Source organism: Zosterops lateralis, assembly GCF_965231275.1.
Source record: "Zosterops lateralis genome assembly, chromosome: 5".
Classification (NCBI taxonomy): Eukaryota; Metazoa; Chordata; class Aves; order Passeriformes; family Zosteropidae; genus Zosterops; species Zosterops lateralis.
Genome location: NC_139766.1, coordinates 25,941,789 through 25,969,369, shown reverse-complemented (window position 1 = coordinate 25,969,369; position 27,581 = coordinate 25,941,789). Strand labels below are relative to the sequence as shown.

Genomic DNA, 27,581 nt, shown 5'->3' with positions numbered 1-27,581 from the left:
AAGTATTTGGGTTTATTCTTACAGTCTTGAATCCTTTGCTGTTCAGTGTCTCGTGCTGTTAAGGTTCTGATAACTACACTTGCCTTGGTTTTAAATTGCATAGCTATTCAGCATGTAGAGCTAGGAAAAGTGCCAGCAACTTGGAAGGATCTGGAATGTAGTTGTATGTCTTCAGTTTTCCACCTATAAAACTGTTTGAAATAATACTGAAATTTTCTTCCTTTTTTTCTTTCCAGTTACACTCTCTAAAAACACAAATTCCTTGATGCTCCTGACCGTTCACAGGTCAGGTGCTGATAACCATGTTTGTGCTGATGAGTGGGAAGAAAACTTAAGCCAACTGGCCTGCAATCAGATGGGTTTAGGGTAAGGTCAGTAGTTTGTAGCTTTGATGAATTTCTTAGGACAACTGGATTGCTGGAGTTAGATGTGAACTATCACTGATCACTGCAATGTTATACCTAGTGTGGAAATGGTTCACAGAGAAAAGAGGTAACAAAATTTTGTGAACTATTGCAGGAACAGAATTTCACTAAAATCTAGGCACTTTCACCACTTTAAAAACATTACATGATTGTCATTAAAAGAGTGTTTTGAAAAGATAATGGTGTTTTGCCAAGTCTCAGTACTTGAACATTATTGCTGAGAATGTTCATTACTTGAACGTTATTGCTGAGGCTCAGAATTGTTTGGCAATGTAATACTCCGTTTCTTCCTAAAGAATTAAAGCAGACTTGGGAAATACAGGAAAAATCATCTTAATTTATTTGCATTCTGCAATAAATACTGCAAGTTAGACAAGCGGATGTATTTAACTTGGGCATCTCTGAACAACAAATTGTTCAAGAGAGGGTTTCTGTATGGAACTCAGAAAAAGAAATAGCCTCTAAGTATCTTATTGCATGCACTAAATTGTGGAATAATTGCTGAAAAATATAACCATTGGATAAAAAACAAATTTATATATATATATAATTATATTCTATATTCTAGATATTATTTATATATATTCTGCTGTTATGATATTCACAGCTGTCTCTTACTAGGAAAAGGCATATCTGATGGTATATAAGGCTATCTTTTGCCAGTGTCTGATGGCCAGACTGAATTACAAAGTGTCTTTTCTGTTTGCTTTTCTCCACTATACATACTGACAGGCATGTTCTTTGTACCTTTCTCAAAGTACACAGGAGGATAAAGACCCTGGGTTAGGGAGTCAGCATTTAACTCTGTAGAGTCTTGCACTGCGGGGATCCTTGACATCCATTCTAACAGATGCCCTGAGTTAAAACCACCTGTAAATGGACTGCCTGCCATTCTGACACACAGCAATTTTATACTCCTCTACCTAGTTTAGTGTATCTAAAAATATTTGCATTATCTTTATGCTTTAGCTTTATATAGCATCCTAATAAAGCTTTATAGACTTAGAATGTACTGAGTTGGAAGGGATCCATCAGTATCACTCCTGGTCCTACATAGGACACCCAATCACACCCCGTGCCTGAGAACATTGTCCAAATGCTTCTTGAACGCAGACAGGCTTGATGCTGTGACCACTTCCCTGGGGAGCCTGTTCCAGTGCCCAGCCATCTCTGAAAGGCTGAAAAACCTTTCCCTGTAACCTAACCTAAACTTCCCCTGACACTTCATACCTTTCCCTTGAGTTCTGTAGCTGGTCACAAGATTAAAGAGATCAGTGTCTTTCCTGCTGCTTACCCTCCTGAGGTAACCAACTGATCTCAGAAACTCCTCATACAGCTTCCCTTCCAGACCCTTCACCATCCTCACAGCCATCCTTTGGATGCACTCTAATAGTTTAATGCCTTTCTTATACTTGTGGCACCCAAAACTGCACACAATACTCAAGGTAGGGCCACCCCAGTGCAGAGCAGAGGGGACAGTCCCCTCCCTTTCCAGCTGGCCATGCTGTGCCTGATGCACCCCAGGACAGGGTTGGCTCTCCTGGCTGCCAGGGCACTGCTGGCTTATGTTCATCTTGCCATTGGTCCTAACATAAAATTTGCTTTTCTTTCCCATGATGCTTGCTGCTGGGAAAATGAAAAAGTATTAAACTATGACAACACTTCTGATTCCCTCCTTTTTTAAGAGGTGTGCCTAGGCTGAAATCAGCATGAGTAGAAACCTACACCTTCCTGCTTCTTCACTGATGTTTGCTAACAGGTGTTATCAATCCTACACTTTTAAGAAATGTAAGGGACAAAATTGGTTCTTAAATCTCCCAAGTCCATTTTCTAATGGGGTGACATATTCTACAAATCAATTTTTCTACAAGATAATTTACTAGTGACAGTTAATTGTATCAAGGGGAGTGGGAAATTCAAATCTGAAGTCTGCAACTGCAGTTTGACTCCAATACTAATTTCTAATTATTTCTTGCAGTACTTCAGAAGACCAGACTAGTGTTTGTCATTCGTTTCTTAATGCCCAATTTTGTCAATCACCTGAAGCCTGATTTTCTTAGCTATTCTCCAAGATTTTGTGGAGTGGCACTGCCAAAAATACAATAAATTAACTTCGAAAAGCCATAACAGAAACAAAGATTATAATGTGTTACCAGAACTGATTTCCGAAACGAGTAATATGAGTAATATAGTTATTTAATTCATTTGTTAACATTGCTTAGGGATTCAGTGAAAATGTCACAGAGGGTAATGTTTCCTATATGGTGAAATGGAAGACTGAATAATTGGAGTTTCATGCCATGGTGAAATCTGATCTGAAGCTATGAACTTGGCATTTATGTCCTGTATACATTATTTAATTGACTTATAACAAGAATGGCTGAATGTGAAGTTGATAACAGTGATGTTTTTAAGCTCTTTCTGCTCACCATTGAGGGTGCAGGTAAATTAGACCATATATTGCACAGAACTCAAGTAATGATAAAATTTCTGCTTGTTACATTTAAAAGACTAATAAATAAATATAAAATGTTCTATGCAGTGCTTTTGTGCAAGTATTCCCAATGGGAACTTCATTTTACTCCTCCAGAAAATTAAAGCTGTGAATATACAAATTCTGTCCACATTAGACCACACTGCAGAACCACCCAGTTTTGTAGCTGTGCAGATTTCTTTAATAATTACTTACAACAACACTTGATTTTGTTTGAATAGCTCTCCTGTTTCCTCTTAGAGAACAAATACATGTGAGATATCAAACTGAAAACTTATCAATGCCTTAGAAGAGGAATTACAACAAAAGGTAGCATTTGGAATTTTTATTTTCTGTAAAGCTCTGCTAAAAATAGTTATAAAACTATTTTTTATAACTGTCTGGTGCTTTGCCAAATAAAAACTCCGAATTACTATATAGTGTGGTAATGTTTAAAATAGAAAGGCAATGCCTTTCTAACAGATTTTGGATATTTTAGTTATTTAAAAATAACAGATATTTTAATACTTTAGGCTAAATTAATGTGAGAAAAAACTAAATGGAGATAAATAAATGATAGTGGTTAAAGTTAGGTTAACTTAACTGCTAATGGTAACACATTTTACAGAATACACATTTTTCTACAACAACTACAACAGCCTGTCTGTTTGGAACATATAAACCTTGACTCTGTAGCAACATTAAAGTTAATTCTGCCCATTTCACAAAATGCAAGCAGTTTTCCTGGCCGTTTGCCAATTCCAGTTCTGCAGACAATGTGATTTTACAGTTTTTCATAGCACAGCTCATGAAATGTGTTGTGTGATGCATGATGTTTTGGATTTGTTTGGGTTTTTTTTACTGAAACTAAAATAGCCTAGATTTAGACTAGACATAAGGAATAAAGTTTTCACAATGAGGATGGTGAAACACTGGAACAGGTCACCCAGAGAAATGTCAGACACCCCATTCCTGGAAATACTCAAGGTCAGGTTGGATGGGACTCTGAGCAACCTATTCTATAATTTAATGACATGATTTAAGACCTTGAGGGGGGCAAGGACTGCAAGAAGCACAGCATCCTTTATCAGACAAGCTTTCAGGCAAATAGATCTTCCTTCAGTTTTGCTCTTTCGGCTGTGTAATTCAGGAAAGTCTTATTTGACCTCCACATCCTCTCCTGAATTCTTACCAAGCATCCTAATGAAAGACATCCTCTGCACATAAACCTTGTATCATTAAACAGATATCATTAAACAGGCATCCTTTCAAAGGTTATCTTAGCTCATGAAATGATGTCAGTTAGATATAGAAAGTAAGCTCTCAAAAATTTAAAAATGCCTATGAGACTATGGCTCTCAAGTTCTGTTAGAGATAAGAAAAGAAGAAATTAGTAATAAAAGAATAAATTTGTTACATGTCTTGAAAAAACCAGCATAAATTACACTATGGGAACATTTCTTAGTGATTAATAATTCTGTAAAGGATGATGTTGAACAAAGAAACAAGTGAATTTTGTTTAAATTCAGTTTCATTACAGGGGGGAAAAAAGGTTTAAAAATCAAGGTATTTGTTTAAAATTTTTGAAATTAAACAACTAAAATTTTGTTTCAAAATATTTTTCTCTGAAATACATTCTTCTTATTTTTAAAATGAAAAGCTAATTGACTTTAAATGAAGGACTTCACATTTAATTTGAAGTTGAATTAATACTTCCAGCTAAGAAAATCTAGATTTTATTTTAAGCTTTAACTTTAGATGCTCCCAGTTGGTCTTTTTTTAGGTTTAGCTATAAAATGATACTATATAAAACCTGTAATTTACAGACTCGGAGAACAGTGTTGAGGTTTAATGCCAGCCAGCACTCAGCCCTGCACAGCTGCTTGCTGACTCCTCCTGCTGGGCAGGGGAAGACAATTCAGAAGATTAGAAATAAGAAGGCTCATGGTTTGGGATAAAGAGTTTAATAGCTAAAGCAAAAGGCATGCACACAAGCACAGTAGAACAAGGAATTCATTCACCACTTCCCACGGGCAGGCAGCTGTTAAGCCATCCTCCAGGAAAACAGGGTGCTTCACCTGTGAAGACAAATGCCGTCACTCCAAACATCTCCCCCCAGCTTCCTTCTCCTTCCTCCCACTTTGCATACTGAACATGAAGCCGTGTGATGTGGAATATCCCTTTGGAGACGTGTGGTCAGCTGTCCTGGCTGTGGCCCCTTCTGAGCCCTTGTGCAGCCCCATTGCTGCTTCAGTGGGGTGAGGAGCAGAAAAGGCTTTCACTCTGGGTAAGCCCTGCTCAGCAAGCACGAAATCAGCCCTCTATTATTGACACTGTTTTCAGCACAAATCTGAAACACAATCCCATACTAGCTGACAAGAAAATGAACTCTATCCCAGCATGCAAAGCAAGCAATTTTTTTTTCAGTGTAGTTAACTGATTCTTCATAGGTTTGACTAGGAGGTAGGACTGAGAGATTTTGAAACTTGAAAATAGCACAGTGATTACCAAATTTCTACCGAAAACTTTTAAGAATAATTAATCATAGGTGTTTATTTTTTCTATCCATGCAGTAGTTACTTTTAATTTCTATGTTTCAAAGTGTTTTCACTTCAAAATTTCAGCTATCTCTGATTTTAATGCTGCTAAAATCAAGGTTTTGATCTTCTACTCCATATTCTATGGCACAGCTGTGGTTTTAGAGAATTCTGCTCAAGACCAAGAAACATTTTAACCAATACATACAAACAGGAAACAGATGCTGGTCCAGCTCTGAAATAGGCGTAATTTGTTTTAAATTAGTACCCATATGTGTGTAATCCATTGCCTTCTGGCCTAACTCAAGGCTTCCTTTCTCAAACCTGCTTGTCACATGAGGCCTACAAGAATGGAATTATAGAAACTAAACTAAAGCATGTCACTATTACTTGAAAGCAAGAAATAATCCAGTTTCTGGATTATTCTTTATTCTAAACTTGCAATTTAATACATTTGAAAGAGTTTTTCCAAACAGAATAGAGAGAATAAGGTATTGAAAACATTGCTGTACAGAAGTATCCTAAATGTGTTACAAACAGAATGATGAACTTCATAACCTAAAATTAGTCCCTGTCTTCTAGTTTGTTTTCTTTGTTTTTCATTATAATTTAGTATGCAAGTCATAATGCTAATTTTTCACTGTAAACTTTAACTGCTGTGCACAGTGATCCGCAGGTAACAGACTAGAACACTATGAAAACTTTTTATTAAATATTTCCATTGTGCAGATTATCTAATGAAACATTATTTTTCTGCACTGAGAACACATTTATAATGTAGAACACAGACTGCGTTCTTCTCGTCCAGCAGCCCATCTGAAAGTATCACGCTTAGAAACTCTCACCAGCCTGAATCTTTACTCCTAAGATTTTTAGCTCATGTTCTCTCATTCTCTAGCAATTCTGAGAATGCTCTGGTCTCTACACAAATGCTGACCATTGTCTCCAGCTTTCTTCATCTAGAAATGAGGCTCTTTCTTCCCCTGTATTCTGGCTATTTTTCATTAAATAGATGAAAGGAGGCAAGTGGCGGCTCTTGCCTATCTAAAAGAAATTTTTTTATAAGCAAGATCAAGGGGGGAACATAAATATAGAAGCCATTCTAAAGATATAAATTAAGGTATCCTGGTTTTGAGTGTTTTATATCAAGCTGCGACCATCAAAGAAGAAAGGTATAGATATGATACTACCTTTGCAAAGTAAAATAATTATAAAATTTCATGCAGGTGTAAGTGTTTTGTAGGTTGTTACCTTGATTTAGAAGGTACATTATCTCCTTAGTTCTGATTGTAGCATAACTCTAATCTGTAATTCAGAACTGCAGGCTTCATCAAAACAATCTGGTATTTTATATGCCACTTGATGATTTGGATTCATCAAGTGGCATGATATTTGCACCTTTTTGCATATTTTTGAGTTACATATTTTATAGGTCAGACACTGTTTGCAAGTTCATAAAATACCACTCAACAAAGTTATGAAATAGTGAACATCATTGTTCAGAGAAGATCATAAGGCAGAATGTTGTTGTAAGAAAATGGTTTGCATGTGTTTGGTAGGAAAAAGGCTGGGAAATACGGAAGAGAGAAGATCTTTATGTGTATGCTAAAAGCAGGCACTGAGAAAGAAAACTCCTTTTACAGCAAACATATGCCTGCACATTCTGGTTAGTAGATCATGGAATGATATTTGCTTAATATGCCCAGAGAATGTTCTGAAAAATAAGTCATGTAACAGGCAGGGTCCAGGGCTGTGACCTCAAACTTTGGTTTATTCTGCCAGCTGTGTTGAAAATAAATGTTTCCATATGGTTATACTGAAAAGTTTACCATAAAACAGAATTCCTTTGATCTCTGTTAGTTTATGCAATCAAGTGGGTAAAGAATGTTGGTATTTTGTAAAGATTTTTTTAAAAAGAAATATAGTCAGTATTGAGAATTGGACTTAAATACAAACTAATATTTTGTCTGGAATTACCAGGTACTATCATGAGAGATTTGGTTCAGAGGCAAATTTAAGGACACACCACAGTTTTTCTGAAATTCTCTCATTCTCTTTTCAATGAATTAGCATTTATAATTTGGCCTTTGACTGGGATTGATGGCTAATCATGAATGGTTCTGTGTTAGAAAACTGTGTGACAAGTAATTTAGAAATGCTCTATTTTTTTCCATTTGGCAGTCAAGGTTTAATAAAATAGCAATTTCTTGAGTCTGTCAGGCAATAACTAGACTGAGGAAGTGGATATATGAAAATATCTCCTGGTGAACCATTCTAACCCTGACATATTTGTTAGGTTGTTGCAGAAGAACGGGCTTGACATCGTCACTAGTGATTTGTTCTGCTTTGCAAAGCAGGCAGCTTGGACTTTGGAGATACTCTCAAGTCTAATTAACAAGACCTAGATTGCTCTTTACTGTAAAATTTTAATGGATTTCCAATGACAGGAATGTAAGAAGATATTTTTTCTGTTACCTCTTTTACATATGAAGGTCTTTTTTTTTTTTTTTTCCCCACATTTTGGGAGGCCAAGAACCTGTTGAAACAGTATCAATGTGCATTACAGGAAATGCCACCTGAAGATTCTTGCTGTTCCCGATCCCAGTTCTGCTGTTGTTGGGAAATACAATGTGACAGTCATATGTTGGCTGGCCTGGCTTCTCGGGGTGATTTCATTCTTCTAACTGTATATCTGCCACTTGTGGCTTTGCCATATCATCCAGACATGTATCCTTGGAGGAAACAGATATGTTAGGGCTTCTTCATCTTCATAACTGTAACATAGAAACGTACCAGAAGTTCTATCAATGTCTTTCGTGTGTTTCAGAGGACCATCCAAAACAGAAATTGTAATAGAGAATGAGCAAATGCAAGACCAAAAATGGCTGAATCTGCCCTCGGACTGGAAGAATAAAAATGCATCCACTTTACACGCACTTCTAGTGAATGGGTAAGTAACAGGTAAAAAAAGACCTATTTCACTGCTGTAGGTGGTCCCTTATCAATGCAGGATGACAAGCTCTTTGGCAAGCTCTTTTTATCCGTGGTATCTGTGTGTAAATCCCAACACATACTCATGTAAGTTGTTAAGATACAGTGTACAATTATTTTAGTGTCTACAATCACTGCAGTCGCTTTTGAGACCATTCTGTGAATCCTCAGGGGCCCGTTAGAGTAGAAAAACAGCATTTGAGTGATACAGAGGTGATGCCCTTCCTTGAAGCACCTGGACCAAACAGCTCTGTTAAATCTCTGCTGAGCAAGAAAGTTGAGCAAGTATTATATAGCAAAATCTGCAGCAACATCTTACCATCCTCTGCAGCCCATGTAGTCTGGATTCATTAATTTGGAGAACCACGGCTTCTTCAGTAGAGGCTATATCCACTTAGAGTAGGTTTCCTTAGCTCTGGCTTCAGATGATGGTTTACTTAACCCAGCTAAACTGGGTTCAGTTACTAATGAGAAGCCAGAATCTCATGGTTGAGACATTCAAAGTGTGACTTTGAAGAGCCAGTGAACTAGAAATTCAGGGCAAAACTGGGGGAGACATCTAACCCCCATTGGCAACTGCATTCTTCAAAAAGCAGATTCATGGTTTCCCTGTTCTCTTTGAAATGCCCAGGAGCTTTCAGAACATCCTTCTTCCATAGAAAACCCTTCTGTTTCATAAGAAAAGATTGTCTTTAGTAACTGCAGAGATACAATAATGTGAAGACAAAAATCTGAGGAAGAAACCTATTTTTCTTTTGCTTGGCTCCATTATTTTCAATGCTCAAAGTTTTCCCTAGTAGCAGAATAGTATAAAGATTGTGCCTGGCAAGGACCTAATTTTGCTTTCTTTCATCAGTTTTGAACCTGTTCTGTTTTACATTAGCATTTCTCCCGTTCCTTTTAGTTAACTTATAGTTCTTCATCTAGAAAGGCCATTACTGAACAGTGCCTGATACTTGAAAGTTGTCTTTTTAACTCTTTGATTTTCCTTTCTCACTGTCTTTTTTCCTCTAGCCTAACAGTATCTAAATGCTTTTCTCCAGAGTAATACAAGAATAAACACCTTGGGTTGTGACCAGATGCAAAGGCAGATCCACAATCATATTCTGTTCAGTCACTAAAGTGCAAAGCAGAAATTTCAAGGTACTTTTTGACATTTTTGAAAGAGGTCTTCTAGGAGACATATGAGGTAATGGATCTGGAGCCTCTGAGTTACAAATTCTAGTTGCAAAAGATTTAGTTTTGCCCAAAGTGCAAGTTAAAGGAGAGAAAACATTGGTAATGAGGATTATTGTTATATTTATTGCATAAGTGAAAGTTACATGTAGAAAACAGATGTTCCAGTCCCCCTGAATTCAGAAAATGGATAACAAGAAGAGAGAAGCTAAGGGGGAAGGGTGCATGAAGGGTGAGGCTGTTTTTGTTTTGGCTGCATCAGGCATCCAGTCCAGATTACTGGGAAGTGCTCCTGAGCCCTGCAGTCTAGGTGTATTCATCTGGATCAGCTGCAGCATGGAAAATGTTTGTGCTGTGGAATATGTTGTATGTTTAAAGGAGTTGCCAGGCTTCTGGACTAATGGGAGCTTGGCCAAGAACTAACAAACACACAACAGTGCAGGCAATGCACACATTAAAGCTTGAAGTTTTCTGTTTAGAGCTGGCTGTATGGTAAGTCAAAGAAACAAGTGTAAAACATGAGCATGGCTGGTCTCAGTTGCATTCTGTATATTTTCTTTGCTTGTCAAAATTGTGCACAAAATTTTATTTCCTGAAGTTGGTTTCCTATCTCTACCATCTCTAGAATAATAATTTTATGAACTGGGCTTTCAGGAAGAGAAACAGACTGATTTTCACAGTGTATGAATGAGGTATATGCAACACAAGGGACAAAGGTTTGGTTAAATTCCAGATTCAAGGTAATCTGGTGGGCTGGCTGACACTGTTGTTTTGCCCACATTAGTGTCTATGATTTAACATGAAATGCAGCCTCTTTTTAGGTGGTTGCAGTTTTAAAGATACTGCCTACCTGCTGGAATTAAAGTTTGCAAAGAATTACCTGGCAAAGAAATGACCTTTGTATCCAGTCCAGTGCAGCTCTGCAACTGACTCAGAAAAGCATGTACACATTAGGAATGAAAAAATTGTGGAAATAAAAAGGCAGTCAGCTAGTTGGGCAACAGTGCTTGCTGATTTAACTGTGATTTCTCCTCCCTTGACAAAAAATCATCTTATTTATCTTATCTGAAGATTTTCAACAGAAATTTTAAGTTTTTGTTGTTCTAATACCTACTTATGCAGACTTGGATTCTTTTAAAATAGCCAAACTCTTAGGGCATGAAAGATCATGTTACCAAAGGCATTTCAAAGCAAATCTTTCCTTTGACTGTAAGGAAGAGGAGACTGGCAATCTGTGCTTTCAGGTGCAGTAAATAAGAGCTGGACAGACTGTGCATCCCAGCTGACCTAAGGGCTGGATCCATGCCCAGGGAGCAAGGTAGTTTGCAAAATCTGTGACACCTACTCACGAAATGTATTGTAAAGCTGAACTAATATTTTGAATTATCTTTAGGCAGATGCTGGAAACCGTGGATGATCTGGCATAGGAAGCTTCTTGAGTTTCTTTTTACAGTTTGAGGGAATTTTAAACAGCTGGATTACAGCAATGAATACAATACCTATGCTGACTTTCAATTTACCAAAATTAATTAATTAATGAGATTTCCACTATGTTTTGTTTCAATATTTAGACAGATGTGTCAAAGCAGAAGCAAAGTGGCTCTCTTTTGCACTAAAGAAGGTAAGAGAGAAGTGCTTATAAAACAGCTATTTTTCAGAATGTGTTAAAACACTTTAAAAAATTCAGATTTTTAGTGTTGATTCATTCTGAAATTTTTACTAGACCTATGTAACTATCCAGTTTTGCACTGGGTTTATTTTTCTCTACTCAGTTTCATCAGCTTTTCTTATTTTTTGACTAGGATGCTGTGTGTAAAGGTAGCCCATTCCTGATACCACAAAAGGAGTTTTGTCAGCAGTTAGATTTCAAAAAGTAATTTGATAAAACTTCCTGCTGAAGATGTCCTTAACCAGAAGAGTGGTTAGCAGACTATCTGCCTGGGAGTTGAAGCTGTGATCTGTTTGTTAAGTTCAAGGGGACAGAAGAACCTGAAGTAGAAAGTTATGGACCAAGTCTGTTGGCATAGCAGGTTGTGCAATTTTAAGTGGTTTGAAAATGCACAAAATTCTTCATCTGTGATGAAGCCATGTTCTACAGACAAGGAGAGCTTTGCTGAAGAACAGTTGAAGTAGCTTCAGTCAGGGAAAAGGAATTACAAGACAGGAGCTAAATGTGGGAAACTAATCAAAACATTTGCTACTTGTCAAAGAAAGGAAAAAGCCCAAAGGAGCTTTCTAAAAGCTTGTTGGAGGTATTTTGTTCTGACATATATTGCTTACTCTATGAAGTTAAATAAACACAGTAAGAATTATAAGGTACAAATAACTATTGCTCCAGTTTATTTCTTCAGCACTGAACTCCCAGATAGCAGTGGCAGCATAGCCTCCCTTGGGATGCCAGTTGCAGAAACTGGTGGTGTTCTTTTGTTCTCTAAATTAGACTGAGTATAAACAGGATACATAACAAGCCTGGCGTTCTTTCAAATCCAAAAAATAAAGTGAAACGAAAGTGAAGCCTTATTTTAGTATAGTAACTGGCAGGTGGTAATCTGGTGTAATTTTTAGTGGAAGTGGCTTGTAAAGTGTAATGGACAAAGTACTAGAATGCTTTCAGATCTTTAAATATTCTCCCTTAGTAATTTCTGCAGGCAATGTGACTTTTTTTGCTGTGTAGCTGAGTAAATGGCATGACATTAACCTCACACCTGACTTAAAAACCTTATTATTGCTGAGCAGATTTTCCAGAAGCAATTCTTCTGGATAATGCAAAGTAGGCCAAACATGTTGCTAGCTAGAAGGACAAAGACATCAGGAAACCTCGAAGTTTATATTCCAAACTTGGCTTGGTTAATATTTCAGGCTAATCCAGGCAAAATTAATAACGGGAAAGCAAATCCTTCAATACAAAGGAATGCAAGAAGTGGCTCAGTGTTTGATACTGTCCTGTGGTCGGTGACTGTCGTCCTTGTATTTCTTGGTTTCAAGTGTTTGAGTCTTAGCAGCCCGATTCTCAGGCTGCTGCATGTAAACAATGTGTATTCTTAGAACTTATCAGTATGTTTTGCATTAACCCTGCTGCTGCCTGCTGTCCTCTGTGAAGGTCCCCACTTCTAAAGGCGTGGGGTAACAGGTGACTGCCTCATTTACTGCACAGTTTAGCCTGATTTCCTGAGTGTTGCCCCCCTCCCGTGCCCGGCAGAGGGCAGGAGGCGCGGCTGGGTGGCACTAACGCTGCTGTCCCCGCAGAGTGCGGCCGCCGCCCCGCCGCCCGCATGAGCAAGAGGATCCTGGGGGGCAGGACCAGCCGGCCCGGCCGCTGGCCCTGGCAGTGCTCCCTGCAGAGCGAGCCCAGCGGACACATCTGTGGCTGCGTCCTCATCGCCAAGAGATGGGTCCTGACCGTCGCACACTGCTTCGAAGGGTGAGAGGGCTCAGATGTTTTACTGCTCATATAAACTTGCTCGTGTGAATTACCAAGTCCTTCTCCCTCTGCCAGGTGGAGACCTTTGCAGAACGGCCAGTCACAGAGACCTGGTTTTAGGAGACTAAAAAAGAAAGTCAAAAGGGACAAACCAGCATCAGCTTAGGTTTTCACACGTTTTAATATTCATTGCTGGCGTCTCTACTGATGAAAGCTAAATGAAGATGCTGTGACTTTCAGCAGGAAACAAGAAAAGGAAGAAGACCAAAGCACTAATTCTATAGCTGTCATACAGCTGCCATGGGTTTAAAAACCATCCTCTATACCAGCATAGAAAAGACTCTAAAAAATGCTGTGGCCACTGGTGAAAAGAAAAACTGAGTAGTTACTCACAGTGCAAATGACATATTGAAGTCACTGCCTTTTCTTTTTGTACAGTCCACTCTATAATCAAGATTGCAATCATTAACAAGCCAGTATTAACAACTAAGTGCCTTCTGGTATCGGAGGCTGTGGTGGAGGGACGTTCTGGAGCAGAGGATGTTTACATATCTTAGCAATTGTTTTGATCATTTCCAGCTTTTTGGTGCTAACCAAAATTTCTTTTTGATGAACCACACATTTCAGAGGGAGGTTTGTTACCTCATTTCTTTTGTCTTGTACCAAAGGTTTTTAATTGGGTTTCAAAAGAAAATTTAAACAAGTGTTTTCTGCTGTAGTTAGCAAGTACTTCTCTGGCATATGGTTGCTTAACCCTGCCTTAAACTGGTGCTTGCTCACTGGAAATTATTTTACACTACACTAAACACTTTCTTTGTGTTTAAGCCAGCAAAAATTCAATGTTAAGCAAGATTCTCTTGAACTGATATTTCTATATAATGTTATTCATTCCCTTTTTCAGTAAAAATTTACATTTTGTCTTTTTATTTCTGAAAAACTGAGTCCTTTGGTGTTTGTCTTTCTAAATTAACAGTCTGTTAAACCTGTATAATATAAACAAGAGTACCGTATTTTATCAGATTTTGGGTCTAGAAGGACTATTTCTTCTTTCTCCATCTATTTTTAAATATACTGCTAGAATATTTCCTATCCTTTTGAAGAACACTTTCTGGTGATCTAAAATAAAGGGTGAGACAGAGGTTGATCCTTCAGCAATATTGGACTGCTGTTGAATTTCCTGGATAAGATTCCTCTCATTACTGAAAGATAAGTGAAGCAGCTGTCACATTATAAAGTAAAAATTCTCCTAGTTTTGTCAAATGCAGAAAAAGTGCCACTGCATTTTGGAGCTGTTCATTCACCCCTCACATAGAGCTGCATAATATCCCTGTGAGCTCAGAGTATAACTTGTTAAAAAGTTTCTTTCACATTTATATTTTAAAGACCTTAAAGTACTAAGATATTCTGCTCTAATAATTGATTAAGATGTTATATGAACTTTTTTCTCTTCTGCCTTTCTGAAAAGATTAGGGGGGATGTACACAGAAGCCTGAAATCTCAAAATTCTTCATTTTTAAGAACTTTTTTTGTAAGCTTAATAAATCATCAGCAAGACCATTCTTGATATCACAAATTTTTAAAAATATAAATTAGTTAAAAAAATTCCCAAACCAACCAGATATGACAACAATATGAAGACATTTAAAGTGCCCTGGTTCTTTATACAAAATGCTTCATTTTGTGAAACTCCTGTGAAGTTTGGAATACAAAACATGAGAACCATATAAAAATAATACAAATAGTCATGAATACTTGTAGAGGGCATAAATAGAAAGAACTGCATTAAAATCCTGTTGTTTGAGAGTTTTCTTATTGTAGCCCCCAGACTTCTGTCAAGATCATTTTGAAACACATTATATTAAAGCATCCAAAACATTAAAAGATTTTTTTTTTTTAATGTGTAGGACAATGCATTCTGGCAGTTTATTTCTCCAGGCAAATCTACTTTACAATGGTCATAAACACAATAGTGTGTGAATATTCTCAGCACTTAGTTTCTGTAAATTTATGGAACAGCTCACGAATTGATCATGATGCTAAAATGATCATTATAGTCTGAAAGGCCATAATTTTCATCCAACTCTTAAGGTAAATGTAGTGTTGATTTAGCAATCAAATCTGTTTACAAATTATAGTAATTACAATCCTGTTGAGCACTATGAAAAAGCTGAAATTTTGCATGCTTTTACTTACCCTGCTTTGAATATACTTGTCCTGTCAAAGGTGCTTAGTTACATGGAGTTGTCTTTCAACAGCCATGAAAAATGGTGACTTTTTTGAGAGCTTTTAGCATCACAGAATAATTAGAAACCATGAAGAACCTGCAACTCATCCTGTGACGAGTTAGGATCAAGAGATTACAGCCTCAAAGCCTTTGATAAAATCTAGGCTTTCTTGGCATGTCTCAACAGACAATAGTTCAGTGTTCCCCCCGTATCATATGTGTCATTGCTTTGTGGTCTTGTCAGTTTATCAAAAGAATCACGAAAAAATTTAAGAGTCAAAGTAACCTTTGATCTTAGGCATAGAAAGTATACTTGCCATAGACTGCTGAATAAATAACAGACTTTTTCCATGGCTATCAAAAAGTATTTAATTTACACAATAGAATTGCTTCTTTGAGACTACTTAGGGATTTCAGCAAGACTTAACTGCTGTCAGCAGCAGACTACTGAACAATATTCTCACCCCAGTGAAATCTGTATGTGCCCACCACTGAGCATGTGAACAACTAATGCTGGGAAGAATCCAAGGGATGACTTTGACAGCCTTTAATATAGCAAGTAATACATGGTTACATTATCTTCTGATGAAGTGAGCTTTAATGTGTTTGATTACAAGCAGGAGGGAAATGGAAAGCATTGACTTCTGTTGCTCAGATCTTTGCTGTAAGGAATAATGCATGAATATTTGTTTTCTTCTTGTAGTATTTGTATGCTTTGCAAAGTGCTGTGTGCAAAAAGGGAGAAAAAAAATCTTGGGTATTTTAGCTTAAAGAAAGGCCTTGACTGAAATTTCGATATTTTTTTTTTCCTTTTTTACAAAGGAGAGAAAATGCAGCTGTCTGGAAAGTAGTGCTTGGGATTAGCAATCTTGATCATCCATCAAGTTTCATGCAGACCCGACTAGTGAGGACCATCATCCTCCATCCACGCTACAACAGAGCAGTTGTAGACTATGATATCAGCATTGTGGAACTAGATGAGGATATCAATGAGACAAGCTATGTAAGGCCTGTCTGCTTGCCCAGCAAGGGCCAGTTGGTTCAGCCAGACACCTACTGCTACATCACAGGCTGGGGACACATGGGCAACAAAAGTAAGATGAATATTTCTGGGTTTTATGACTTTTGATAAACATGTGAAGCTTCTACTGAGCTAATCAAATAAGTGATACATTAAAAACTTTTATCCATTTATGCTTTTATTGGATTTAAGTAAATACTAGGGAAGTGTAAGTACTCTTGAAGGGATCAAGCTGTGACTATAGCCTAGCTTTCTCAAGCAGAAGCCTCATTTTATGCTCCTTAATACTTACTTAGACACTGGCTTGATTCTCAAAAATGCTGAGGATCTGGAAACTTCTACCAGGAAAGTTCCCTGCATTAGTTATGACTTTACCTATCTAAAGATAGGTAGCATTCAGAACGGTATTGCAAAGGTTTCACATCATCAGTGTGAGGGAAACACTCCAGTGAAAGCTGGAGACAATGTAAGCACTGGCATACAGGCTGGAGGAAGAGGGTCATGAATCATTTTGTACTTGTGACACAGTTTATTCCATAATCACAAATATTGCTTTGCTATCTCTGCACAGAATGTTAGTGTGCTTTCTTGTTTTGAAGCTGCCACAATCCTTGACAAGAACTATTGTGTTATGTAAATCTTTGTTCAGGCAAAATGATTCTGCAGGAATAGTAGGCAGATTAGCCTGGCCCCAGCACTTTTAGTGCACTAGCCATTGTGTTTCTTTCTTTGCTATTATTATAATAATTACTAGGGATGGCTCTTCTCTACGCTGGTTAAGGACATCTTCCTTCTTGTATTGCTGCAGTGGAATTGTAGTTGTAGTGGCCAGGTTGGATGTGGTAAAAATTAAATAGCACACATGAATGGTAAGCTGTTTACTAGCATCTCTACCCATCTAAAAACCTCTCTATATGTTGTCAGGAAAAAACTCCAACAGAATGTTTTTGCAGCACTGGTAAATGGAAGATGGTTTTTTGTTCTCTAATGTGGTCAGTGTTGATTTTGAAGATTTTATGCTAGGAAGCATCAAAACCCACTGAGGCTACACAGCATTTAGTACTGCATACCCTAGGTTGAAGACCTTTGATTAGAATTTGAGCTCAGTCAGTTGCTTAGACTAGGAAGAAGTTTTCTGTTGTCTCTTGAACATACTACAATAATTTCATTAGTTTCAAATGCCAATTTCCTTGTACGTTCTGTAAGTTAAATTTAGCCAAATATAACCAAAATGGCTGTGATTATTACGAAGTTTTACCATGACACACACCAAGAAACAGGGAGGTCCTGCCCTGGAACAGTGAATCAAACCTGTTGTCCACCTCTCTAACATTGCTATTTTCCAGCCATTACTGCCTCCATCTTAAAAATCACAAACTGCATCATGTCAAGGTGGAAATCCTTAGTAAACGCCAAATGTCACACCAGTCCCCATGTTTAGTCTTTCTCCAGAACGCAACACATAGTGCTCCTTACATTTAATATATACAGAGAGAGCAATATTTATAACGTATCCCAATGGAAATGTTTGTCATATCTCATGGAGTCATAATAGCTAAGTATTTGTGAATTTGTGTATAGTAAACACTTAATTCTGTTTTTCAGTGCCTTTCAAGCTTCAAGAAGGGGAGGTTCGCATAATTTCCTTAGAACAATGCCAGTCATATTTTGACATGAAAATCATCACCAGCAGGATGCTGTGTGCTGGCTATGAATCTGGCACTGTGGACTCTTGCATGGTAAGCTTTTCTGTAAGAAGAAACAGAAAGTTCCAACAAAAAAACCTGCTTTTAGAAACCAAAGTACTGTGATGTTAATTAGGTGTAGCATGCTTTATCTATTCTAGGAATGACAACTCTCAATTAACATACTTTAACCCAACTTTTATTATTACTATTATCGTTAATACTTGTGTAAACAACTTAGCTTCATGATAATGAAATACTGCTAGAAGACTCTTAAGGTTTATCTGTATTAGTTAAATTTTTAATTTGTATGAGCCTTTTGCAGGTAATTTTTTGTACAAATGTAATGGGTAATAAATATTGGTAATGCTGTGTTTGGCTACACGGTTCATCAGAGCAGCTGGTTTTTACAGCCGAGTTATTTGCTGAAGGAGAATGGCTGTAGGGACAGTGATACAGCTTTAACCATGAGTGCTGGCCACGTGTGTAATAGACTGTTTTTAATGTCCTGTTGCAGGGTGACAGTGGAGGACCGCTTGTGTGCGAGCATACTGCAGGGCGCTGGACTTTGTTTGGTTTAACATCTTGGGGCTCTGTCTGCTTTTCCAAGGTTTTGGGACCTGGAGTTTACAGTAATGTGTCACATTTTATTGAGTGGATTGAAAGACAAATATATATCCACACCTTTCTGCTAAACTAACTCCACATGGTAAGAACTGTCCTGACAGACAAAAAACCAAAGGAATCGGCCCTTCAACACTGAAGGTTTTGCAGTCTAGAAACTCTGTGAAAAGGAGTTTCAAGCTCTGTCTGTTCTTGTTGTGGAGCTATGGAATACGCATTGTATGTTGCCGGTAAATTCTCTGCTCATGAATATACTTTATGGTAGAATTAATAATCCTTTTGACTTTTCTTTTAACTGTGTTGTGGTGCTATTCCAAACACTGCAAAAAGCTTAAAAGAAAAGAATCAACCACTTTCTGCCTTTCAGCTATTAAAACTAAGCAGTAGCACAGACTAGAAATACTTTTTAAAATAACCTATTTTAATACTATTTGATTAGTAGCACATGCATTTTCACTCACTTCTCGTGATGAGGAAGGAACTTTGTGCATTCATATGGTGGCACTGCAGGACATACATTCACAAGGACGACTCTGGACAGGGCCATACTACATGCTGGAGGGTCTGGAAGAGATTGATGGGTGTGTACATCCATGTGGCACAGGACACTTCAAAGCACAGGTGCAGGTGTCTCCAAAGGTGTGTAGCCATATGCTTCTGGCCTGCCTGAGCTAATGCATTTTGTCCCTCAGGGTGGTTAATTTGCATGGGCATAAGCCTGTACTGTCCTGATTCCACAGCTTCTGTTGCCAGAGCCAGCTTGGACAGCTCTTTGGGGTGATGAGGAACCAGTAGGCCAACAGACCTGTAACTACCAGTGGAGGCACTGGAGACCAAAACTTTATTGTTGAGACTCTTTGGACAGCCTCCAGCACTTAATCTTCTGTGGCTTCCAATGTCCTAATGTGTCCAGGAAACACCCATGTCTCAGCAGCACTACAGTGATCACTGCATTTATCAAACCTTTGCCCCACTGGCCTTCCTCCTCACTTTGTATAATGTGTTCAGCATAAAAAGCATGCACTGACTATCTCCAGCCCTCTAAAAACGTAAGAGGTTTGGCAATAGCACTGCAATGGTTTCCACTCCTAGAGTCAGCTAGTTTAGACATCTTGTGAGAGATGGAAAATGCAGATTTAAAATGCAAAAGATGCAGTACAGGCACTGTCCCAAATATTGGGAAACTGGTTAATTTTTATAGGTCTCTTCTTGTACTTTGCATTTAAAGTTTAATTTTGACTAGCAAGATAAAACATTTGGGAAAAATAAAAAAGTAGAAAGAAAATGAGTGATAGAAGGCTTGGTATTCCAGCTTCTGTTCAAGTGAGTATTACAAATACGAGAAACAAAGTACAACAGCTTCACCAGCAAAAGCCTCAAGGAGCCCAGCTCAGGTCCTTGATAGGTAGATATGTAGTCCTCTCTGCAGTAGTATGACACTAAGCCTTAACTCCAAGAGAGTCTGGTTGGAAAAGATTATGATGAAGCCTGGCACCCTTTTATGGTGCTAAAAGGAAAGTGTGTCCTGTCAACTGCTGCAGATGTAGCTACGCAGCTATCAGCTTTTAGAAGGCCAGAATAGGACGAGTCAGGAATCTGAGGATTACAGAATAAAATCCACTGGGGAACAATGCATTTAAAATTTGCGTTTTCAGTGTGTTTCCCCTGTGAATCCAGCCTAAGGCACAGAATAACCCTCTCTGCTACCTCTGGCAAGGCGCCATGACAGCATGGCAGGGCCTTGTCAATAGCATGACTACCACATGGGGAAACATGCATTAAAAGACCTAATACATGGACATTTCAGGTACTATTAATCATGTTGCAACTCATCTACACAGATCTATTGCTTTCATGAAGGTTTATGTCTTCTCTCCGTATCTTCTCCTAACATTAGAACATTAGTCACACTAGACTGCACTGTAGACATGAATATTAATAAATACTATTTATGCTACAGATTCTGAAACTATTTAAGTCATTACTCAATCACTGTTTCATGCTCAGAAAGAAAACTCTTTGAGGCTTTGCTGTGTTTGACTGTTCTGTTTTTAAAGTTTTAATATCTTAAGGATGTAACAACCTAAATACTCTTCTTCCCCCAGCTTTAAATGAGAGAAGGCAGCTGTGACCATGTTTATCTAGTGCAAGTAGATTACAGCTGAAGCAGCTGATGCCCTTGCCTCAAGGAGATATGGAGGCTGGAGCTCTCAGTCCTCACTTCAGCAGTCCTCTGAGGCTGGGCTGTAGGGCAGAAAAGCTTGGAGTCCTGGAGCTGGTTATCAAGAGTTCCCTGAGGAGAAGGTGGCCTAGTGGTTTTAGAGCCAGCTGGCTGGTGTCAGACAGGTTCTGGCCAGGTCTGTTTTCCAAAGAGATGCTGCTGCAGAATGAACAACCCAGCCTGGCTTCTCTCCCCCAGATATGGTGGTTAGCAGCTCAGAATTTTGTAAAGCATTTGAGTACATAAAATCATTCGTGTAGATATTAGCATTACCAAATTAAAACAACTAACTACACGTTTTAATTAACTGGAATTGGCCTACCATCAGTTTCCAAGTGTCCCTCCCAGGAAATGAGAGAAAGTCCTGCTTATATATAAGGTCCAGCCCCATCCTATACGGGATCAGTCTGAAGAAATTCAAGGCTGAACCCCATCCCAAACGGCTTTAGGAGGGAGCACTTGGGTCTTATCCTTTCCCATGACTGTGTCTGACACAACATTCCATGTAAAGAGGAAATTTGTAATTTTATAAATGTATTTTTATACTCTTTTTTTTAATGTGTGCACATGAAATAGGCAAACATGCTCCTCCTTCCACTGTATCAAGCCTTTTCCTATGTGCAGACATAATGGCTATGATCACAATTGCGTTGTTTGTCTCACTGTAGCTTCATTGTAAGGTAATATTTGTTGGTTTTGCTTCTACCACAGCTGTATTTCCAAATGGAAGCAATGCCACTCTGTTAAGCCAACGTGTTGCTTTCTAGTTGTACTAATAAAATTTTACAATCATTTTCCAAATAACTTCTCTTTTGAAAATGTGTTTTAATTCTTTTGAGAGACTAAACGATAATATAGAGGTATTACATTATAACTTCAGCAATAATGCCTAAAAATAGCCTTCAAAAGACATTTTTGAATCCTTAGCTTTTTTTAGCAGCCTTGTTAGCACTGCAATACTTGTGGAAATTCTGGCAATACTACCACTGTACAAATTCTAGTTTCTTCCGTGTGTATGTTTCCAATACAGAATATTACCATGAATGAATACTGCTGCCAAACTCTGGAAATCTGAAAAACTAAAGCTGCAATCAAATCTGCAATCTGAACACATTCTGTTCTATAATTTTGCTCTGAAATGCGATTGATTTTAAATAAAAAAATCTCTTTTTAACTTGTACACAGAAGAATTTCAACAATATGTACACATGCTGAAATCAAAATAATAATCAGACAAAAGCTTAAAATGTTTAAAATTTACCTTTCTGCTGCAATAAGGGAGCCAGGACCATGAGGGCAAGAGTAACATAATCAGAATAAAACAGGAACACATAATACAAAACTCACACTGAAACTCAGCTATGGGAATGTTGTTAAGACAGTCACATTCAGAAGTTTCCCATTAGCCTTGGCCTAGAGCCAGGCTGGTCGGAGCAGTGGCTTCTCTGCATTGTGCTGTGGCCAGTGGGGTTGTGTTAAAAATAGCTCAGGCTAAACATCAGCTCAGACTGTGCCCCAGGTACAGACCAAAGCTCACTGTGCTGCCAAAACACTCACCAAAGGCTGTGGCTGACTGCTACCTGCAAATGTTTAGCACAGGTGTGACTGCTGTGAAAGAAAAAAAATTAAAAACATATACTTTCTTCTGTAAATCAAACATTGCAAATCAAAATGAGAGTTAAGACTGTTCCGGATGTAGCTACAAAGTTTGGGGCAGTTGGAGGTGGTTGTTTTGGTTTGTTTTAAATTAAAGTAGTGTAAATGCTGTGCTTCTTTTCATGACACTTGGAATGCACCTGTGAGATGCTCTTAAAAAGCTTATTTTCAAAATGGAAAAGTCAGATCATGCTGACCCTAAGTGCAGAAGCAAGCAGGTGATTGTGACGTTTTCAGTGCTAAAGAAATGATTAAGAGAACACTGAACTGTTGAGAAGCACAGGGAAAGCAATTTGTTTTCACCCTTCATTTGGCGCTACTTTAGTTACGGCCAATTAACATTTTTAAGTTTTTATTACAGACTCACTACTCTCATCTCTCCTTCAGTAAAAGACAGCAGTAAGTAATCACAGCAAATGCCCCCAGGTATTTCTGCTGTTTGTTCACCACAAAAAACCAAACCAAACCAAACCAAAAACCAAAACAACAAACCCAACCCCAAACTCACCACACTAAAAAAACTAGCAATCTAATAAAATAAAACCCCAACCCCCATAGCAAGTTTTATCCAACAGGTAATTTAGATTATCACCCAGACTGCTTGTTGAAGTCCTCTAATAAAACATAGCCTGTAGAGGACAATTTTAGGCCATGTGGAGTACCAATATGCAACACACACACACACAAGTGTTATTTTCCACCACTTAAAGTGGTACAAAAGAACTTACAATCTCAGCAAAGAGGAACAGTGTCCTCCTGAAAGTCTCACTGCTTACTCAACTCAAGTTGTGAGTAATGGAGTGATGACACTTGTGAAGAGTCACATAATAGCCATTTAAACGTCCCAGGGGCATCATGCAGCTGGTCTTGGGTCTAACAGATGACTCCCATTCTTGTTTCTTCATGTCGTTATTTTGATGCCATGGCTGAGTCAGAAGGCTTTGGAAGATCTTACTCCGAATACTTACAGTTTTTGTATGAAAAAAATGCAAACCCCTGACACTAAATGACCAGCTACCTGTCAAATCTGCTGGTAGGTTCTGCTTCTGCAGCAGAGGCAACAAGAGGGCAGTTGACAGGGTGGTGTCACAGGTCACAGCCCCAAACTCTTTCTCATAGTGATGGGGGGAACAGAGCTGAGGCCCGCACTCCCTCAGATCACTGGAAGTGCTGGAGCTCCCCTGTGCAAGTTCAGCCAGCATACCTCAGTCATAAAGTTAGAGACTTGTACAACATGGACAAATCTCCTCTCAGTGGCCACAAGTGCAGAGAGGCCGTGGATTTATAGTGCAGAATAAACATTCAGGTCAGATCATGAAAACAAAAACAGTATTTGACTTTGAGAGCAGGAAAGGACTGCCTGTTTCTCTGGAGCTCTTTACATCAGGGTAACATCCACTAGGAAGAACAAGGGTGGAGCTGAGTAGATGATTTCACCTCATCCCAGTAACTCCCTGTATGATTCTGCCCTGGTACCAGCTTGTCTCCCCACACAACCTGCTGACTGTTTCCCAACCTTGCAGCTCCCATTTCTTGTCAAGAAAACAGAGATGTTTCACTTGGGAAATCTGGAGTATGCTCATGGCAAGAAGGATGTTACAGACAAACATCTGAAAAAGTAACTCAAACCAACATGATCTCTTGGAATTTGAATGTCTGCCATCACTTCAAAGGTCTCCACTGACTTAATGTTAGAACCTACCAAAAACATTTTGTCATTTGTTGAGCCAAATTAAAAAAAAATAAAAAAATAAAAAAAAAAATTGAGAAATGGCTGTCATCTCTTTCTTCTTCCACTACTTCTCTTCTACAGGCTAAACAGAAAGTATATTTTCTCTTTTTCTCCTCACTTAGAATAGGGATAGAGTCAGTCCTAATTACAGTCTACCTTTTGAACACAGAGCTGTTTTAAACATTTGGTAACATGTGGTAACCAGCATTTGAATGAACTCAGCATGCCCTCAGTATCTGCCCTGTGTAGCAGCAGCTGTCCAGACCTCACAGCTTTTGTTTAAATTCTTTCAGAGATCTTAAAAGATGTGGAATATGTAATGTTGATCATTGATGTGGAAAGCTCATGGTTCAATTAAAAAGCAGAACCCTTGCCCAAAACATGGTGCCTAAAAATAAACACACAAATCTTGGCAATTCGAAAGCAACAACTTTGAGCAAGTAACAACCAAAAAATGGGCTGAGCACTAGTAAAACATTAGCAGCTACAGTTTGAGGAAACTATTTATTTCAACAGGTGCTAGTGAACACAAACAGATTTCCTAAGTTCCTCTCTAAATTGTCCATGTAACTTCTTGGGAAGGGAAGTAAAAGGAGGCTATTATTTTAGAGAGTCTGGAATCTAGAAGTTTCCACATACACCTCAGTAATTTTTTGTGCAGTGTGTGAGCTGTGGGAAACTGGCAGAGGGCAGGACTCATGTATCTTGGAAACAGATGAGTAACAGCACTCAAGTGGGAGCACTCAAATGCAATCACTATTGCCTTCTTCTGAGCGGCCTTTAGAGACACTTAAGCAGATCAGTATAAAAGCCTGGAGGAATGTAAAAACACCTGAGAGTGAAGAGGAATGATGTGATCAGCTAGAAGCTGCTATTTGTAAGGGAAGACCTGAAGACAGACTGGAGTTCCTCACTGCTGCTGGCAGACAATTTTGGAGTACAGGCATGAGGTAGTTTAGAGAAAAGACAGCCAGCCAACATCTGAATTGGGTGAGGTGGGAAAGAAGTCCATTTGGTGAGAGATAACATGAAATGGCACATGGAGTCAAAATGGAGGGATACAGCAGGAGGATGAACTGTCATGGAAAACAGAAGGCTGCACTTAGGATTTGCTCTTTATGTGAAGAGGAAGGCAAGGGAGACATGTTACATGTGTCTCATTTGGGCTTCTCTCTTATGGTTAAAATGGTGTTTGTCCATCAGTGAGATGGCCCATGTAATAGTCTGGTGAACAAACTGGACCACAGTGGTTATATAAATTACTGTCTACATACACCACGACACTAATAAAAAGTCTTGAAACAAGCCAACCAGTAACACCACATCCCAGCCCTGTTGCTTATTTCATATTTCAGCAAGTGATGAATCCCAGGGCATACTAGGGTTCTAGGGGAGTAGTGTAAGGGAGCAGGCTGACTTAGCTGAACTGGATTCTGCAAATCCACATTTATGCAATGTCCTGTCCATAACACCACGAGGTGTTATGCAACATTGCACATACAAGAAATAAGCAGTATGCAAAGTCTACTGCATGAAGAAATATAAAAAATAATCCAGACATTTAGACCTTGAACATCTTATAAATTATGGGAAAGTCTTATGAACTAAACAGCTTTTAAGGAAATGTGTTCATTATCTACCTTGGCTGAAGAAAACAAAACCACAGCATGGCATAAATCAGCAGTTATTACTCCTGTGTTTAACCAGGTAGCAGTCCAATTTCGTAAAATACAATAAAGCATCTTCATCACACAAAAAGAACTCAAAACTGCTTTGTGTGCCTAGAGATACAGCACTGCTGCCCTTTTCAGAAGCACACAGACAGACTTTGGCACATGAACTATTACCATCAAATATAACTGTACTAGTTTTCTTTGATAAATTCAGTTTTTTCAGAGTTCAAGCCACTTGTACTCCCAGACTCATCCTGAGTGTCTGGTAAGAAGGAGGTGTTCTTTACTAACCCATCTCTTGAACAGGTCTGAAAAGGTGTTTTAGATTCTGGCAAAACACTGTCAGTGCTTTCTTCCTCTGATAAAGCAGCTGCAGCTGAAGGCACAGAAGTAGGTTGGAGCTCCACTCTATCATTCACATTGCACTCATCTTTCCATCTCTGAATTGCTTTTCTCTGCTCCTCAGGGGACAGTCTGACAAGGTACTTGGCTCTCAACACTGGAGATGGAAACAATGTTCCTTGGAGAACTCGTATCAAATATCTACAAAATAAACACAGTTAAAAATAAGCTGTTTAAAAGAAAACCCAAAACTGTTTCCACTGACTAAAGGAAACCAAACACCATTCATGTAACCCTGAAGCCTAGCTCCTGGACTGGAACTAGATGATCTTTAAGGTCTCTCTCAACCCAGGACATTCTATGGTTCTGTGATATTAGAACTGACTTAACTGGCAACTTAGGTTAGATTTAATTACAGATTTTTGCAGTGAATTTTCAGTCAACAGGGCATCCATCCTGTCCCTCCATAAGAGAACTTCTCCTCTGAACCTCCAGTGAAAGCCCCAATCTCACTCCCTCACACTAGAAGCTGCAGAGGACCCCCTGGCTTCATAATGCCCCTGAGTGGGGGCTTTTCAGCACGGTACAAAGAATCATATCATAAAATAAAAATGGGAAAAAAACACTTGCGACAGCAGTAGTCCCGTAATAGGCACTTCTGCCTCAAATGACTGGAGCATAAAAGTTGAAATTGGCCACAACAGCTGTAAATCTTCTGAGGTATTGACACAGGGAGAGTACATATGACTTAAGGAATATCTAAATAGTCTGCCTTTAAAATTCACCATGAAAAACACTGTTGTCTTCAAAACTGAACAGCCACGTATCGGAAGTGGTCACCAAGCTGAAATCTTTATCCTACCGTGGCTCTCTACAGCCCTAACAAAAGGTCCCAGAACAGCCTTTATCTTTTAATTTGTCATGTAGGGGAGATTTACTGTGTGTGAAAGAAAAGGCTCTACTGTCACCATCTGAACCAAGCTGAGATCAGGGACAGAAAGGGAAGAGGCCACATGTTTCTTGCACCTCCCAGTTTGTCATTCTGCTGAAGTGTGAACCAAAGCTATCAGTCAGATCAGATCAGTCATGTCCCTAGTGAGTGCAGTAAAACTCTTGATGACATGCTTAAGACACAGATCAGACACGTTCACATAGGACCTTATACTTGGTGGCCATTGCAGGCACCTACAGGCATGGATCTCTGCCAGCTTTCCTGCTGGCAGGACTGATAACTTATGCAGCCTGTACTACTGCAGCACTTGATCCATAAAGTGTGCTCAGATTGTGTCTAATGATATAAAATTACATCAGGTGAACAGGAAACAGCACTTATTCTCCTCAGCTTTTATCAGTATCTGTCTGTGCAACTCAATTTCAAGT

At 38.6% G+C, this 27,581-nt stretch overlaps 2 protein-coding genes across 5 annotated transcripts in view; one reads left to right on the top strand and one right to left on the bottom strand.

Moving 5' to 3' along the window:
• The window catches only part of CORIN (corin, serine peptidase), a gene marked incomplete at its 5' end in the record, with an annotated part of 112,373 nt that extends 93,324 nt beyond the window's left edge, over positions 1 to 19,049 (top strand). The window contains 7 exons of the mRNA XM_083861509.1: positions 237 to 366; positions 8,263 to 8,385; positions 11,174 to 11,223; positions 12,849 to 13,023; positions 16,070 to 16,341; positions 17,874 to 18,007; positions 18,471 to 19,049. Of these exons, the coding sequence (XP_083717635.1) occupies positions 237 to 366; positions 8,263 to 8,385; positions 11,174 to 11,223; positions 12,849 to 13,023; positions 16,070 to 16,341; positions 17,874 to 18,007; positions 18,471 to 18,653 (1,067 nt within the window). The 3' untranslated portion in view covers positions 18,654 to 19,049. The remainder of the gene's footprint in view (positions 1 to 236; positions 367 to 8,262; positions 8,386 to 11,173; positions 11,224 to 12,848; positions 13,024 to 16,069; positions 16,342 to 17,873; positions 18,008 to 18,470) is intronic.
• A 1,362-nt stretch (positions 19,050 to 20,411) lies between these two features.
• Positions 20,412 to 27,581, bottom strand: part of ATP10D (ATPase phospholipid transporting 10D (putative)) — a 42,703-nt gene continuing 35,533 nt past the window's right edge. For all 4 annotated transcript variants that reach the window (XM_083861913.1, XM_083861911.1, XM_083861914.1 and 1 more), the window contains one exon: positions 20,412 to 26,402. In XM_083861913.1, coding sequence (XP_083718039.1) covers positions 26,051 to 26,402 — 352 coding nt within the window. In that variant the 3' untranslated portion in view covers positions 20,412 to 26,050. The remainder of the gene's footprint in view (positions 26,403 to 27,581) is intronic.